The sequence below is a fragment of the Grampus griseus genome, assembly GCF_964374135.1.
Source record: "Grampus griseus genome assembly, chromosome: 1".
In the NCBI taxonomy this organism is placed as follows: domain Eukaryota; kingdom Metazoa; phylum Chordata; class Mammalia; order Artiodactyla; family Delphinidae; genus Grampus; species Grampus griseus.
In genome coordinates, this window is record NC_139017.1 from 125,880,279 (window position 1) to 125,895,710 (window position 15,432).

Genomic DNA, 15,432 nt, shown 5'->3' on the forward strand with positions numbered 1-15,432 from the left:
TTAAGAAACAAAATTCAAATACCCTTGAAAAATGCTAAACAGGGAGTCTGTTTTTAAGAGAAATGGACAGATTGGATAGTGAATAAATAAGATTATGTATTATTTTTGGAAATACTAAAATACTTTAAACTAATACAGAATAGCAAATCCATTAAATTTTCTTCTCTTTATGAGACAACAATATGGCCTAGGTGAAAAGACAGGTCTTGCACTATGCTGTGGCTTTTTTTCCTTGAAAAGGAAGTCCCTTATGTGTTTACAAACTCTGAAATAAAAAACAAATTGTTCATTCCCAAAGGTCTATTCACCACATTCCTTATAAAACCTAAAGGATCGCCTATTTCTTCCTCTTATTCTCTCTCTCATTGCCTTTGTAAAACTGCCACTGCCCTGTAATTTCCTTCCTTTAAGTGTGACTAGGAGAGCCTCCTTTTGGAAGGTTGATTAATAATTTTAAGAGATAATAAACAATGAGAAATATTACCAAAAAGTATTAAGAAAGGGAGCATATGCTATTACTTCTGTATACATTAAGTATGTTTTTAACGTTACTACAATTTTAATAAGCATTAAACACATACTTACTATTATGGACTAAGATGATCAGATCAAGTATGAAAAATTAGTGTTTTGTATTCACATCTAAAGCAAATTGTATTTAAGAATTAAATATTTTTCTGGAGAAACAAGGTCAGGGTCATTCTATGTAGGAAACAACAACAAAAAAGCACAGAAGCATAATACCTACATTTTTCTCTGGAAACTTATTTCTTCAATAACCCGTTTTCCCCTCAGATTTATCAAATAAACGCATACTGTCACTTTGCGCTTAGTGTTATTTTATCAGTTAGTGTCAATACTCAGGTCTATTTAACCAAAAGTGCAAGAGCAGGGCATTTGAATTATTTTACCACATGCTTTGTATTGGCAGCATAAAGAATGAATCTCCTGAGCGTTCACATAAAAGTAAAAGCACTCTATAATATAAAACAAGCATTTCTCCTTATCTAATTTTTAAAATGACCAGTCTCTAAAATCATTCTAAAATTTTTTTTTTATTCTAGATTTTCTGTAGGAGATGAAGGTTCCTCCGCTCTTCCTCCAAATTCACTATAAATAAAACCATCTACAAGTAATGGAAGAATATAAAAGATGAATTTTTAAGATACCAGGTCACTAAAAAAGTGCACTGAAAACAAAATTCAGGGTTTTTTTCTCCCTGAAACTGAACTATCCATGTGTTCCTACAGAATATGAGAGTTCCATTCTCCAAATGATGTAATGTTTAAGCAAACTAAAACATACACTTGAAACTATTAGGAAATGACCAGTGGCTCAAAATATTGCTTTTCTTCTCTTACATGAATGCAACCATCTTTAATTTCTAAAACAAATAAAATGTTAAAATGCTTTTATTTACATATTAAGTTTTCAGTGTGGTAGGCAGTTAAAATTTCTGAGTAAGCTTTTAAATTTAAATTTCACCGTATTTTCATACGCTAAGATATTTTCCTTCAGTAATATCTTGCTTTAAAATATGACTACAGAACTTAAAGCTCAAACCATTGTGAGCAGCACCACGAGGCAAGAAACCACATCTCCTATGACAACACACTGCTGCTTATCTAATGGGCATGGGATCCAATGAAGACTATTTGACAAAATATATGTAAATCCAGCTACACAGAACCCCTTCCTCTGTTACATATGAAGGAAAGAATCACTTAAGAACCTCATCAAGGCTAAAAACCTTTCAGCCCAGTGAAATAAATCCAGTCACATTTAAGTGAAATACAAAAAACTATGTTTTCTCCAACTCATAATTTCTTGAAATACAATTATTTAACCACAAAGAGCAAAAGAAATTGAAATAAATCCTAAGATCTAAATTTAGTTTTAAATCAGAATATTGAATTTTTAAAAATAATACTGGCAGCAATCAATCCTGCTACAGTAAAATCTCTTCCTCTTTTAATAACAAATACTCCAAGACATAAATATAAAGTCAGTTTCCATAAAGGGGAAGGAGCACCCTAAGAGCCACTCCAGAAAACTGTTTAAGCTTTAGGTCTCTCCACTCAACAGGTACATGAAAAGGCCTCCAAATTAAGATTCTTTTCCATAACCTATGTTTCTGTATTCCAAGGTTTTAAAAGGAGAAATTATGGTACTGATAAGTGTACTCACCATTGACTTCATTTAGCAAATAATGAAGACAAAAACTGGGGTTGGATGATAAATAAAATTACCTACTTCCTGAATCTGTTTTTAGGTGCCTCTGAGACTATGAAAATGGTAATTCTCACATGAATAAAAATGGCTTTATCAACATTTAGAGTGGCTCTACTCAAAGAAGACATAAAAGTCCAAATATATCACCTCTTGAACTCCAGCGAGTAAAGGACAGCGAAATTCTTCAGACGGTAAGGGGAAAAAACGTGTTTAAAAAAAAAATCAAATATTTAAAGGTTTAAATCAGAGGGAAAAATTTAAATCTCCAGTAGCATATACTAAATTCAAATTAATCGAGAGAGGTTATTTGCCCACCGATCTGAGGCCCCAAAATGTAAAACAACTGCCACCGAAAAAGGGGGCTTTGGCAACTCTTTTACTAGAAAAAGAGCAAACGGGGGAAAAAAAATTTTTCCCTAAGGGGTAAAAAAACTGGAAGAGAAAGAAGACAAGAATAGACAGCCTAGATTTGCAAGGGGGGTAAATGCCTGGAAAGTGATGGGGGGTAAGAAAGGGAGAAAGCAACTCTTCTGAAACGTAAAGAGAGTAAAAGAGGTTCTCCGGTGGGGGGGAAGGGGAATGTTTGAAGAAATGGGGAGACTCCCCCAACCTAGAGGGATGGATTGCGAAAGACCAGGTTTATTTCTCCACGCTCATCTGGTCACCATCTAGAAAATTACAGAGTTAATCAAAGGCCGTTTTCCCCAACACAGGCAGAATGTCAGTAGCAAACCGACAAGGGTGACGCGGAAGGGCGCAACAGCATCTCGGCTAGGGAAGGAAGAAACTTCGCAAGAAGAGGAAGCAGCAGCTCCTCTCTTCGCCCCTAGCACCGGCCGGCGAAGTTGCGCCACAGGCGCCCCAGCCCCGCGGGCGCCCCCTCCCCCTCGCCCCTCTCCGTACGCACGGCTACGCAGCCCTCGACCCTTCAAAGTGCCCCCCGAAGTCCAACTACGCCTCCGCTTCCTCCTGCCCCCGGACCCATCCCAACTAAGTTCCACGGAAAGCTCCCGCCCAGAGCGCGGCCTGTTCCGGACAACAGGTGGGCAGTGGCGCCAGCAGGGCTGGGCCTCCCCTAGCCAGGCCCACTCCACTCCTCCCCAGCCCGGACCTGGGGGCGCCCGGCTCCGGGACGGGGAGGGGGAGCTCACTCCCTTACCTCCGCCATATTTGCCGTACTGACGGGTCACATCTCCGCGGCGGCCGCAGCTGGGTCACGGCCAGAACCCGGATGTAAGACTCGGCAACGGGACTCCAGCCGCCGCCGCCACCGTCTCTGCCGCTCCCGCCGCCGCTGCCTCGGCGGGAACGCGCAGGAGCCGCCCGAGCGCGCCCACCACACCCCACTCCGCCCCCTCGCGGCGCCCGGGCTGAGCTGGACTAGAGGGAAAAGGCCGGAGCGCGCGCGCGCGGCCCCGAGGCAGCCCTCCCCCGGAGGAGCGCAGAGGAGGCGGAGCCAAGGTGGGTGTGGGGGGAGGCGGGCATCTTAGTGCCGGGCGCCTGCCCTAGCGGATCCGCGACTCCAGCCCGGGAGAGGGCTCTAGGGACCAGAGAGGTCGAGGAAACTAGCCAAACTAGCCGCGTCCTGCCTTCATATCGCAGGGGAAAAGATACGATACATTTCACATGTAGGCTTTTTTTGAAGTGCATTTGTTAGAAAACGGATGTTGCTGTGATGCAACAGCTGCAACTAGTGCGCTTTGAAAGCGGTTATCCCTTGACAGATATTTCTCTCGGTTCTTTCCCTACAGGAACTGTAATCCCATGTACCACAATCTTAGAGGTCACAGCAGAGATTAAGAAAAGGGATTGTGCTAGGTAGACTGCCATCCTCATATATCATTTGCTTTTCCTCATACACCTTCTGCAATGCCAGTAGCAACATAATTGTGCAACGGCTGAATTCTGCACAACTAGAGAAAATTTTTAAATGTGAAATATTGAAAAGCTGCTCTTTAATAGATATAAATAATCTCCGACTCGACTGCATAGATGGAGAACTTGCTTATGTGCAACGCCTGAAATGCCTGCAAGTTAAAAGTTTATTTTAATGTATTGGCCTAGAACTGCCAAGTGGCTTTGGTGACAATTCTGATGACTGCCAGAGCCAATGATTGCAAAATAACAAACATGTTTCACCTCCATTACTAAGGCAGATACTGGGTAATGCAAACGTGATATTAAAACGTGCACTAACACATTTTACCAAACCAGAAGTTAGAAAGTCTTATTTCATAAAGACCTGTTTTCCCCCAAATGTTCAAGGGTTCTTCTTATTGCAATTTCAAAAATGACTACCAAAGTCAACAAGTTATATATGAAACTCATTCATTCCCTCCAAATAATGTGATGCCAGCTCTGCAATATATTGCATAAACGTGCACGTATACAATTTTTCTTTAAACTGATACTTAACTTACAAGGAATATGGGGAAGTCTGTTTTAAGTTATTTGTATTCCCTTAAAATTCTAGACTCTATTAAGTAGCTTATTTCCAAAGATTCAACATTAACTTGAAATTCTTATGTCCAATAATAATTTGTGCATGAATATTTTGTGCATTTATAGGTATATGAAGTAGCTGCTAAGTAAGGACATTACCTGGTAATATGACAGGAAAAGAGTCCACAGACAGTCTGTAAACCAATTAAACATAAACATCTGATGCACATTTTCTACTGAAAGAAAAGCAAGGGAAAGAAGAGAAAGGAAAACTTTAAGGTTCCCAAATCTACAAACAATTTTTACCATTAACTGTACTGTACAGTATTTTCATTTTATTTTTTTATAATACTTATATAAAAGTGTTTTTCAGGATTCCTTGAGGGAATAAATATTTTAGCATAGGTATACAGTTTCTGAGTTACCCTGTTGAATTACCTTAGTCCTTTGGACTCGAAATAGAAATGACTTTTGTATAAGCCAGTTCATATTCAAACACTTTTCACTTTGAGATGCTTGATGGAAACAGCTGTGAAGGCAAAGAACAATGTATGTGCATAGACCTGAGGTGGGTAAAGGTAAGAAAAATAAGGGGCCTAGAGGTAGAAACTCAGGCTTTATAAAACCACTGGTTGAAGGAGAATTATCCATTTAAATACTAAAGCTAATATATGAAATTTAGCGGGTTATCAAAAGGAAAATTAAAAAGTATTGTCAAAATGCAAGGTACAGGAATAACTTGCTTAAGCCTGTTAAATCTTTGATTCTTCAGTTAATTCATCAACAAGAATCCCAATTGTGATAAAGAGCTGGGGATCACGGTCCCTTAAGCTACTGAATAAATAAGCTACTGAATAAATTCTGAAATTGTCAGGAATATCGAGGTCTGGGACGTATTTGAATAGATATCCATCTTACTGATAAATGACTTTTAGGTTTATTAATATTGTGTTATCAATTTTACTATTTTTATGTGGCATTATCGTTTAGGGGAAACATTCCCTCTACATTTTTCGCCTTCCTTTTTTTGTAAATGTGGGTTACATGATTTTTTTTTTTTTAGGTTCAGATATTCTAAAGGTAAAAAGAAACAGCTCCAATATTGTAAGTCATTGGTAACATTATTATTGAATTCAATATAGTTTTACTCCCCATTTTATTCTAGTGCTATACTTCAAAAATTTTAAGGAGCCATCTTAAGGAAAGCAAATTCTCAAAACGCTTGCTTACCTCTTCAGTATCAAATATGTAAAAATTAACTATTCATTAGTCATAGAATCTTAATGTTGGATGGGATCTTAGAGGTCCTTAGTCAATTTCTACACTGTCTAGGTGGGAATCCCTCATTCTGTTTCCCCACTACCAGGCTTTTCTGCCTAAGCTTAAACACCTCCAATGACTCACTATCTCATGAAAAGGCTGCTCTTCAAAAAAACCTCTAATGTTTGGAACATTCTTCTTTTTAACAAACCAGAATCTACCTCCTTGGTATTTCCACCCATTACCCTGAGTTCTTCAGCACTTTGGATTAATTCAACAGATGTCTTCTTTGTATTCAAATACAAACACTCAATATTTATACTTGGGTCAACAAAAAATAAATCTTTAAAGCCTACTGATACCAGAGGAGCTGAAAACGGGACATTACAGAGTTGAAAGCATGAGAAAATTCACCGTTGCCTATGAGCTGTTTAAAATTATTACGGTTTATAATCTTTATTTTGTGATATCCAAAATGGTAGCTGTTAGAATTGTGTAGTAAAACGTTTACAGTTAAGCTAAAAGGTGTGGTTAATTCCAATTATATGTGAGGTTTGTGGCTAATGTCCCAAAACAAAAAAATCACTATACAAAGCCTGAATAAATGCCTCTTTAGCTCCCATTCCCCACCTAAAGGCTTCCTTATTTTCAGGCAAACTAACATTAACTTTTACCACATAAGCTACTCAAAACTGCTGTTATATTGGGAAATTCTTTTTAAGCAATTTACTGCATACTCCATTAAAAAGTTTTAAACAATTTTATAGAGGCTGCAATACACAAACATAATACATACACACTCACACACACACGAACCCCTCGAAGTTATTTTGCTATTAACAAAAGCATTTTAAGGTCTCAATTTTTCTTCAGCCAGTATCCCAAACTAACCAATAAGTAACCTGGCAATTTACACATACCTAAGAAATATAACCTTTCATTCAGGACCAATACCTGATTCAAATATAATGTATACAATATAAACATGTTATGCACTTCAAAAAGGTACCTCTCAAAATGCACCAAGAAGGGCTTCCCTGGTGGTGCAGTGGTTGAGAGTCTGCCTGCCGATGCAGGGGACACGGGTTCGTGCCCCGGTCCGGGAGGATCCCACATGCCACGGAGCGGCTGGGCCCATGAGCCATGGCCGCTGAGCCTGCGCGTCTGGAGCCTGTGCTCCGCAACAGGAGAGGCCACAGCAGTGACAGGCCCGCGTACCGCAAAAAAAAAAACAAAAACAAGAACAACAAAAAAAATGCACCAAGAAAACAATTCAGACTCTGGGGCTGTTTGAATGAAATAGATTAAAACAGCACATTCAAAACCCTAAAACCAAATTCTGTATCTAACAATTTTCAGAGTCCATGAGTCCCTTTTGAGATTATTGTGTTAACTATTTCCTTAAATTTTTATTTAAGAGTGACAGGCTACACATGATGTGCAGGTGAAAATTTATGAATAACTATACTAATTTGGTTGAAGATAGATAAATGTCAAAAAACTTCACCTATTTTTAAAATGTGCATTTTAGATAAATTGAGTTTTACCTTTACTCTAGCAGGCAAAATGTAGGTTACAAAGCAGTAATGCATTACATTTGGAAGCCCCACATCTATGACAATCAGCATCATCTTTTTGTTAGTTTGATTTTTATTATTAACGCCACCCCAAAACACCTATATAGCCTTTTGGTTCTTCAAAGAACAGTTCTGGTTTTTCTTTTCATAATTTTTACATAAAGAGTTTTATCCAGTGGCTCCATTTTATCAGATTATCACAAACTGATACTTTGATAGTTTTTATATTGTTGACATGTTATTTTTATCTCACCCAAATTCTGGAAATTATTGGCCCATCAGCAGTTCTCAAACACTGGAAGAGTAATATAACATTTATATTACTTGAGGGAGTTTGGACTTTCCCTCCCTTAATCTCCAAGTGTGCCCCTGCCTACCAGCATCACATCCGTCTTGTCTGCATTGAACCTCAACCAGTTGGTTCTTAACCACGTCCGAAACTCAGCCAGGCACTGGGAGAATCGAGCCACCACACCATCTGGATCAAAGGAAAGAGAGCCTCAGTAGTAACGAGACTAGAGACGATGATACTACAAGCTCACCATTCGCCCTGTCTCTAATTTTTAAAAAGACGGCCAGGAATTAGGACAGGAATCCCATGACAATTTTAGAAAAACATTAATGAGTCTTGAGTCATGCAATTTGTAACTGATGATAAAGGAATAAAAGCGATCCAATAAATAGGTCGCCTCATTCCACCCATGATTGAAGAAAGGTTCACTCAAGTCCGGGTCATCTCGTCTAAGCGGCCTCAGTAGACGGGCCAATCTTGGAACTGCATAAGCTTTTCTGCAAAATTAAGAGTTTTAGCGTTGGAATAAGCTTTAGGTATAACTGGGGCCCCAGAGAGAGGTAGTGACTCGCCCAAGGTCACACAGCAAACGAGGACTAGAGATGGTCTCCAGGCCAGAGATCTTTCCACCAAAAGCTGAAAGAACAAGGCCATTCAAAGACTAGGGAGGCATCTGCCCCCAGGGATACACCCAAGGCCTGGGAAGACCTCATTCCCTCACAACAACACCCTCTTCGAGCTTCTCTTCCCTCCCTCACTCCCTCCGAAAAGGGCCGGTTTGCCCAAGACCCTGCTCACCACAGGGGACTGCAGTGGGAGCAGGAGCCTTCCCGGGCTGAGACAGAACCCGGAGATACTGCGGAAAAGAGGCGGAGCCACAGCGGGGCGGTCAGCTTGACCCCACCCCGACCGCGTTCCGGGGCCGACTGGAGAAAGGCGGAAGCGGACAAGGCGAAGCGAACTCACTCCGCAGCGGACTCCCAGCGCGCCGCGGACGCCGGGGAAGACTGGCGCCGGCGCCACCGCCGCCGCCACCGCCACTGCCAAAGCAAAAGACCAGTCTGGGAAGGGGGTGGATGGCGATGCAGAGCTGCGCATGCGCCTTGGGTGGCCGGCGCCACTCCGGGAGGGGAAGCGCGCCCGGCGCGCTCTCTCAGCCCCGCCCCGGAAGTTAAGGGTCTTCCGGGCGGTACTCTGCAGTGGGGGAGGGGAAGCAGAGAAAGGGGACCGAGGACACCTCGGGAGCCCCTCCACCCAAACGGGGCTAGGAGAGGAGAGATGGTTTATGGAGGCTGCACTTACAGCCGCTGCCGCTGTTGCCGCCGCCACCTCCGCTGCTGCCGCCACCGCCTGAAGAAGCCCCATCCATCCGCCTGCAGCCCGGGAGACTCAGAGCCTGGGAGGGGCCTAGGGCCCGGGCCGCCCGCCTCCTTCTTCTAGTCGTCGTCCGGGGCTTGCTCTTGCTCCACCAACCCTCTGTCCTCCCCTCCGCCTCCGCCCTCCTCCTCGGCCTCCAGCCGCCAGCCAACCGCGCGGCCGCTTGTTGAGCCAAGGCTCCACCGTCTCCATGACGCCCGGCAAACATTCCCGTGCCTTAGCCGGAGCCGCTGACGCCGGGGGTTGGGGTACAGGGGCTCCAGAAGCAGCCAGGGAAGGCGGTGGTCGACCACTCCCCACCCAGTAGCCACCATGCCCATCTCTCCGGTAGACAGCCGCAAGCAGCCGAACGTCGGGGTGTAAGTTCCGGCGCTAAAACCTAAGTCCATTCCCCTGGGTCCCGGAGGGAGCCCTTTTAGATCTTAGCACTTACTGCATCTGTGTTCAGTCGGCAACCCTCGAACCTCTGAGGTCTGCGGCAATGTCTACTTCGTTGGCCTAGGACTGCCTTTTCCAAACCTCTACTGCTGTGCTTGGTCGAGAAAAGACTTAGTTTGTTGGGAACCACCCTCCTCCTAGCACTCCTGTTTTTTTTTTTTTTGCCGGTCTGCAGTCTCCAGCTTGTTGCCTCCAAGCTGTGCCCAGATGTTCAACCCTCTCAGCTTCTGTGAGCCACCAGACCGAACATTACTATGCTCTGTAGTTGAGGGTTTTTTCTGCCTTCTCCTCATACCATCCTGCCTTAAAACTCATTCCAGCTTACAACTTTCTCTGTTGTTCTGCAGCAGTTGGACGAGAGGCTGAAGAAAAGCATACAGCTCTACAGATGTCTCGCTTACAACTTCAAATGGTCCCTTAGTCCAGCAATTACACTGAAGTTTCCTAATTCATTCACTCTCCCGCACTTCCAGACCACTTTTGTTCTCTCTTCTCAAACCTTCAGCATCTCTTCTATCCAGTCTCTTCCAGATCAGCTAATCTTTCTTTAGCAGAACTTGTTGAAAAGGTCTTGGGAGAGAACCTTCTGCTCTTTCCTGCATATGGTACTCAGGTTTTTGTCCATCCTATCACTCCACAAAACATAGCTTTTGTGAAGGTCAGCAATAACTGTCCAGCCAAATACAGTGGCCATTTCTCAGTTTGTTTCTTAACTCACCCATCAGCAGCTTTGATCTAGTTTACCACTTCTTGAGTGTTGAATCACTTCATCTAGTTTCTGGGACACCACTCCTCCCTAATTCTCCCCTTGGTTTATGCCTACTCCTTTTCAAAATACTTTGCTGGCATCTCTTTATCTCTCCTGTATCTAAATATTGCAGTGTTGATGGGATCAGTAAACCTCTTCACTATTGTTTTTTGCCTTTAAAAGTCACCTATTTACTGATGGTTTACAAGTTTAACTCTGCAGCCAACACCTCTCCCAAGAAAACAGACTTAAAATCAAGCAGCTGTGCTTAAAAGTTAATAGGCATCTCAAAATTTGTATCTAAAACTGAACTTATTTCGCCCTCTAATCAACTCTGCAGTCTCCCATTTCAGTAAATGGCAATTTCCACTCTTACAGTTACTCAGTAAAAAAACTTTGGGTTACCCTTGACTTCTCAATACCCCACTCCATCAGCAGATTCTACCATTTCTACCTGCAAAATAAGTCCAGACTACCACTCCAATGTAAGTCACTGTTACATTGCAGTAAACACCTAAATGATCTTGCCCTCACCCTCAACATAGTAATCACTGTGGGTCTTCTCAAAAGCCTCCAATTTCTCCCATTTCACTCAGAGTAAAAGCTCACATCCTCACAGGGTCCCACAGAATCTCACTTTGGATTCTTCCCCCTGGCTAATTACACTCCATATTGTTCCACAACAATATCAGGCATATTTTCCAACTTCAAGGTCTGGGCATTTGCTGTTCTTTGGAATACTGTACCCGCTAGTAATCTCATGACACTCATTTTCTTCATGTGTCACCTTATCAAAGAGTCCTTCTCTAATTACCCTATGTAAAATAATACTACTCTCCCCAGTACTTCCTGTCCCTCAACTTGCTTTATTCTTCTCCATAAAATTTATTTCTGTTTGATACATTATATACTTGTTTGTTAATCTGTCTTCATCCAAGCTATGATGTACTCCATAATGGCAGAGAGTTTTGTTCACTGCTACTACTTAGAATGAAGAAGACAATATTTGCTGGCAGCAAACAAATGAGTGAATATGTATTTGAGTAACATTGGTTATTGCTCATCTCGTCTGGTTTTTGTTTTTACTTGTAGGTATGGCAATCTCAAACTAACATTAAGTTGGTTTCATGTGAATTTTTAAAAAATCATAAAACTCTCAGAGTACCTGAGAGAGTGTTAGAAAAATTCCCTTCGGGATTTCTTGAATAATGACACATTCATGGTAGATTACCTATTAAGGAAAGAGTGGGGTGGGAGATAAAAATTAATATAACCTTCACTTTTTGAGGTAGCCATATTATCTAATTAAAACAAAATTTCATACACACTAAAGTTTACAACCATTGGTTTGACCTAATGTTTCTCATCTTTCTCAGTTTAAGACTTAATCCTGATCTTGGAAAGGATATCATGAAACATGTATTTATCAATTTTTCACTTTCTCACTCCAATTTTTCCTATATTGGGTTTTTCCCATTGGCTTAGCAATACAGATCTTCTTCAACTTACAATGAGGTATGTCCCAGTAAACCCATCACAGGTTGAAAATACCATTAAGTAGAAAATGCACTTATTACACCTAGCCTACCAAACATCATACTTAGCATAGCCTACCTTAAACATGCTCAGAACACTTATATTAGCCTACAGTTCGACAAAATCATCTAACATGAAGTCTGTTAAATAATAAAGTGTTGAATAGCTCATGTAATTTATTGAATACTGTACTGAAACTTAAAAGCAATGATTGTAAATGTATTGGTTGTTTACCCTCATGATTGCACGGCTGACTGGGAGCTATGGCTCACTGCCAGCATCACGAGAGTATCATTTTATAGTATATCGTTAGTCCAGGAAAAGATAAAAATTCGAAGTACAGTTTCTACCAAATGCATATCACATTCACACCCCTGTAAAGTCAAAAAATCATAATTTGGGGGTTGGCTGTATTGGACAATCTTCCATTGTGGTAAAAACCACTAGTGTTTCCTTCACTGCTTTTATCTCACTTCTTTCCCCAGTTTCTCTGTTCTTCCTTACGTGTTCATTCATTTCCTTTTGATTTGGGGGGTGGGGAGAGTTTTCATCTGTTCTTGCATGTTACTTTTTCCATTAGGATCCTTAGCATATTAATCATAATTATTTTAAATTCCCAGTCTTGATAATTCCAAAATCTCTGCCATATCTTATTCTGGCTCTAATCCTTGCTTTGTTTCTTCAGACTGTTTTTGCTCTTTGGTATGCCATGTATTTTGTTGAAAGCTGAACATGTTGCATCAGGTAATATGAACTGAGGTAAGTAAGCCCTTAGTGTGAGGATTTATGTTTATCTGTCTAGGAATTAGGCTGTTTGCTGTAGCTATAGGTTTCCAAGACTTCAGTTTCCTCTAGTGTCCTGCTTTTTGTCTCCTCTGGCTTTTTAGGTTTCCCTAGAGCCTCCTTCTTAGAGTCTGAGCCTTACAGTTCTTCCCATTGTAATTCAGTTATACAGGAGCCCTGTTGATGTGGTGGTAAGATATGTGAGGGAGGGGGGAAGGGGGAGGGCAGTGTGCCATAATCCTATGATTAGGTCTTAATCTTTTAGTGGGCCTTTGTCCCTGGGCTGTGACCTTCATAAGTATTTCTCAGAATTTTTCTCTTGAGGTGGAACAAGAAGGTTAGATGGACTTCGAGTAGGTTATTTCCCTCCCCCCACACTGGTTAGGCTCTGGTAAAATGGTTTTCCTTGAGGGCAGGCCTTTGTTAAGGATAACTGAACATTCCAGGTATATTTCAAAATGGTTACTTCCTGTCCCCCTGCTGGAACTATCAGGGAGTTTTACTCTGATCTTCATCCTGAGAGCCTGGTGGAGTATGTAAAGGTAAAACTCGATAAAAGTGTTGTTGGGGGGAGCTCCCTAAGGCTGGGCCCCCAGCAGTTTTTTCTCTTTTGAATTAGTCTACACTCAGTTTCCAGCAATTAGGCAATTACCCTTTAGGTTTTCCTACCACTTGTTGGCTCTAGTGGCAGTTTCTGCTCCCAGTAAGTTGTGATTCTGTTATTCCTGCATCTCAGTCTTTCAGTGTGAGGGTTTGCCTGTAACCTTAATTCTCTGATGGACCTAAGAAGACCCATTGATTTTCAGTTTGCTCAGCCTTTTTCTTGTGAGTACAGGATTGATGTCTTTCATGGCCTTTACACGTCAGACCAGAAACCGGAAGTATCTGTGTTTACTCTTTTAACACTTGCAGTCTGTTGTCTCCATTTCTATATGAAAATTACTCAGGTCAACAATGAGTAACCTAAAGGTTTCAAAAGTCACCAAATTCAATGGGCTTTCTCTTTACCTCTCTGCAGCATTTGACAATATCAATCTTCCCCTCCTTAACCCTGAACCAACCCTGAATTGGTTCACTTACTACTGGCAAAGATGCCTTTTTTCTGGTTTTACTTTCTTTCTACCTCCAGTTTCTCTCCTTGGCCCTATTACCTTCTCTTTGTATCTTTAGGTTTTTATTTTGGGACTCAGTTCATTTATTATCATCTCCATGAAAGATTCTCAAATCTGTATCTCCAGTTCTCACTTTTGTTCCCTGAAATTCACTTTCCTCTTGATTTTCAACTGCTACCAAACAGCTCCACCAGGATATCACTCATAATATCTAAACTTGAACATGTCTACAATTTAACTTCTTATTGTGCTTTGGAAATAATGACTAATTTAATCATCGCCTTAACTCTTTGAGGCAGATACTATTATTAACCTTAATTTACATATGAGGAAAGAAACAGATTAAGAAACTTGCTCAAGAACACATAGTCTGTGAGTTATTGGATGAGTTTTGGCATTTAAGTTGACCTCTTTGAGTTTTAAGTTTCTCACTTGTAAAACATGGCAATTAAATATCTCATAATTTATTATAAGAATTGAATTAGGGTGGTGATCGTTTTGTAATGTATGGAAATATTGAATCACAATATTGTGCACCTGGAACTGTAGGTCAATTATACTTCCATTTTAAAAAAATGAAATAAATAAATAAAAGAATTAAATTACAAATATAGTGGAAGTACTTTGAAGTTTAGATTTTAAGTGGCATTGTTATTATCAATTAAGTCCTGTTTGTTCTGTATCTGTGGTTTAAGGGTACTTGGGGTATGTTTTAATCGGGTACATAGACACAGAAATAACTATCATGAAGGAAGAAGGTTTTTTGTTTTCTTTTTTTAAATACTCATAGATCCCTAGAATCAGGAGACATGGCATGCTGTACCACATAGTGGGGCCACATGAGGAAGCACCAGGGCTGAGCAGGAGGTAAAATTAGCAAGGGGAAAACATGGACAAGAAGCTTTATTGTGGTTCCCATGGGGAGAAATGGACAAAGCGGAATAAGCAGGTGTAGGAATAGCTTGTTTGAATAATTTCAAAAGGCTCTGGGCATAGGGACTATCCCTAGTTTTCTGGTTCCTGTCCCTACAGTGATTAGGGCAAGTGGATAGTGACCCAGAGAGTGAGATCTCTTTGAGAGCCTGATGAAGGAGATGGTTGAGGGTATGGACTCTGGATTGGTTGGTTTGCGTATAAAAGGTTTGCTTGTTGGCAAGTCCCTTACTATGTATAAGAATTGATTAGCCCTGGGAGGGGCAGTCCCTCAAGGGTTAGCAAGTTCCTAGATATTAAAACATCAAAATACAGAAAATAAAAAGATATGCTTAATACATGCTGTATTTAGCATTTGTTTTATTTCTACACTTGCCACCCCAGGTTAAGCCTTGATTACTTCTCATCTGGCCTATTTCCATAGCATCTTAACTAATGGTCTTCTTGCTTCTAGTGTGTTCTGAATATAGCTAAATTTTTCTGAAGCATAGTTTTGAGCAGTTATCTCTTATGCTCAAAATCATTCAAAGGCACTCTCAGGCTTGTGTAGTAAATTTCAGAGACTTAGCCTGGCCATTTTATTTTTTCAAAGCTTAACTTTGTTTTCCTTCAATTTCCTTCTAATTGAATCATTTAAGATACCCTGTATATACCACATGCTTTCCTACTGTCATCGTTCACAATGATCTTTGCTCAGGGTGC

The 15,432-nt window shown here is 41.0% G+C and overlaps 2 protein-coding genes across 4 annotated transcripts in view; one reads left to right on the plus strand and one right to left on the minus strand.

The window, feature by feature from the left end:
* The window catches only part of MIER1 (MIER1 transcriptional regulator), a gene marked incomplete at its 5' end in the record, with an annotated part of 56,408 nt that extends 47,173 nt beyond the window's left edge, over positions 1-9,235 (minus strand). Inside the window, 3 exons of one of the 3 annotated variants that reach the window (XM_082663051.1) lie at positions 7,765-7,806; positions 7,889-7,989; positions 9,106-9,235. In XM_082663051.1, coding sequence (XP_082519177.1) covers positions 7,765-7,806; positions 7,889-7,989; positions 9,106-9,172 — 210 coding nt within the window. Of the gene's footprint in view, positions 1-3,391; positions 3,529-4,833; positions 4,894-7,764; positions 7,807-7,888; positions 7,990-9,105 lie in introns of those variants that run through there. The other 2 variants (XM_082663050.1, XM_082663049.1) reach the window with 2 other exon arrangements.
* Positions 9,236-9,370: 135 nt separating this feature from the next.
* DNAI4 (dynein axonemal intermediate chain 4) overlaps positions 9,371-15,432 on the plus strand; it is a gene marked incomplete at both ends in the record, with an annotated part of 124,091 nt that continues 118,029 nt past the window's right edge. The window contains 2 exon segments of the mRNA XM_082666033.1: positions 9,371-9,452; positions 9,455-9,539. Coding sequence (XP_082522159.1) covers positions 9,371-9,452; positions 9,455-9,539 — 167 coding nt within the window.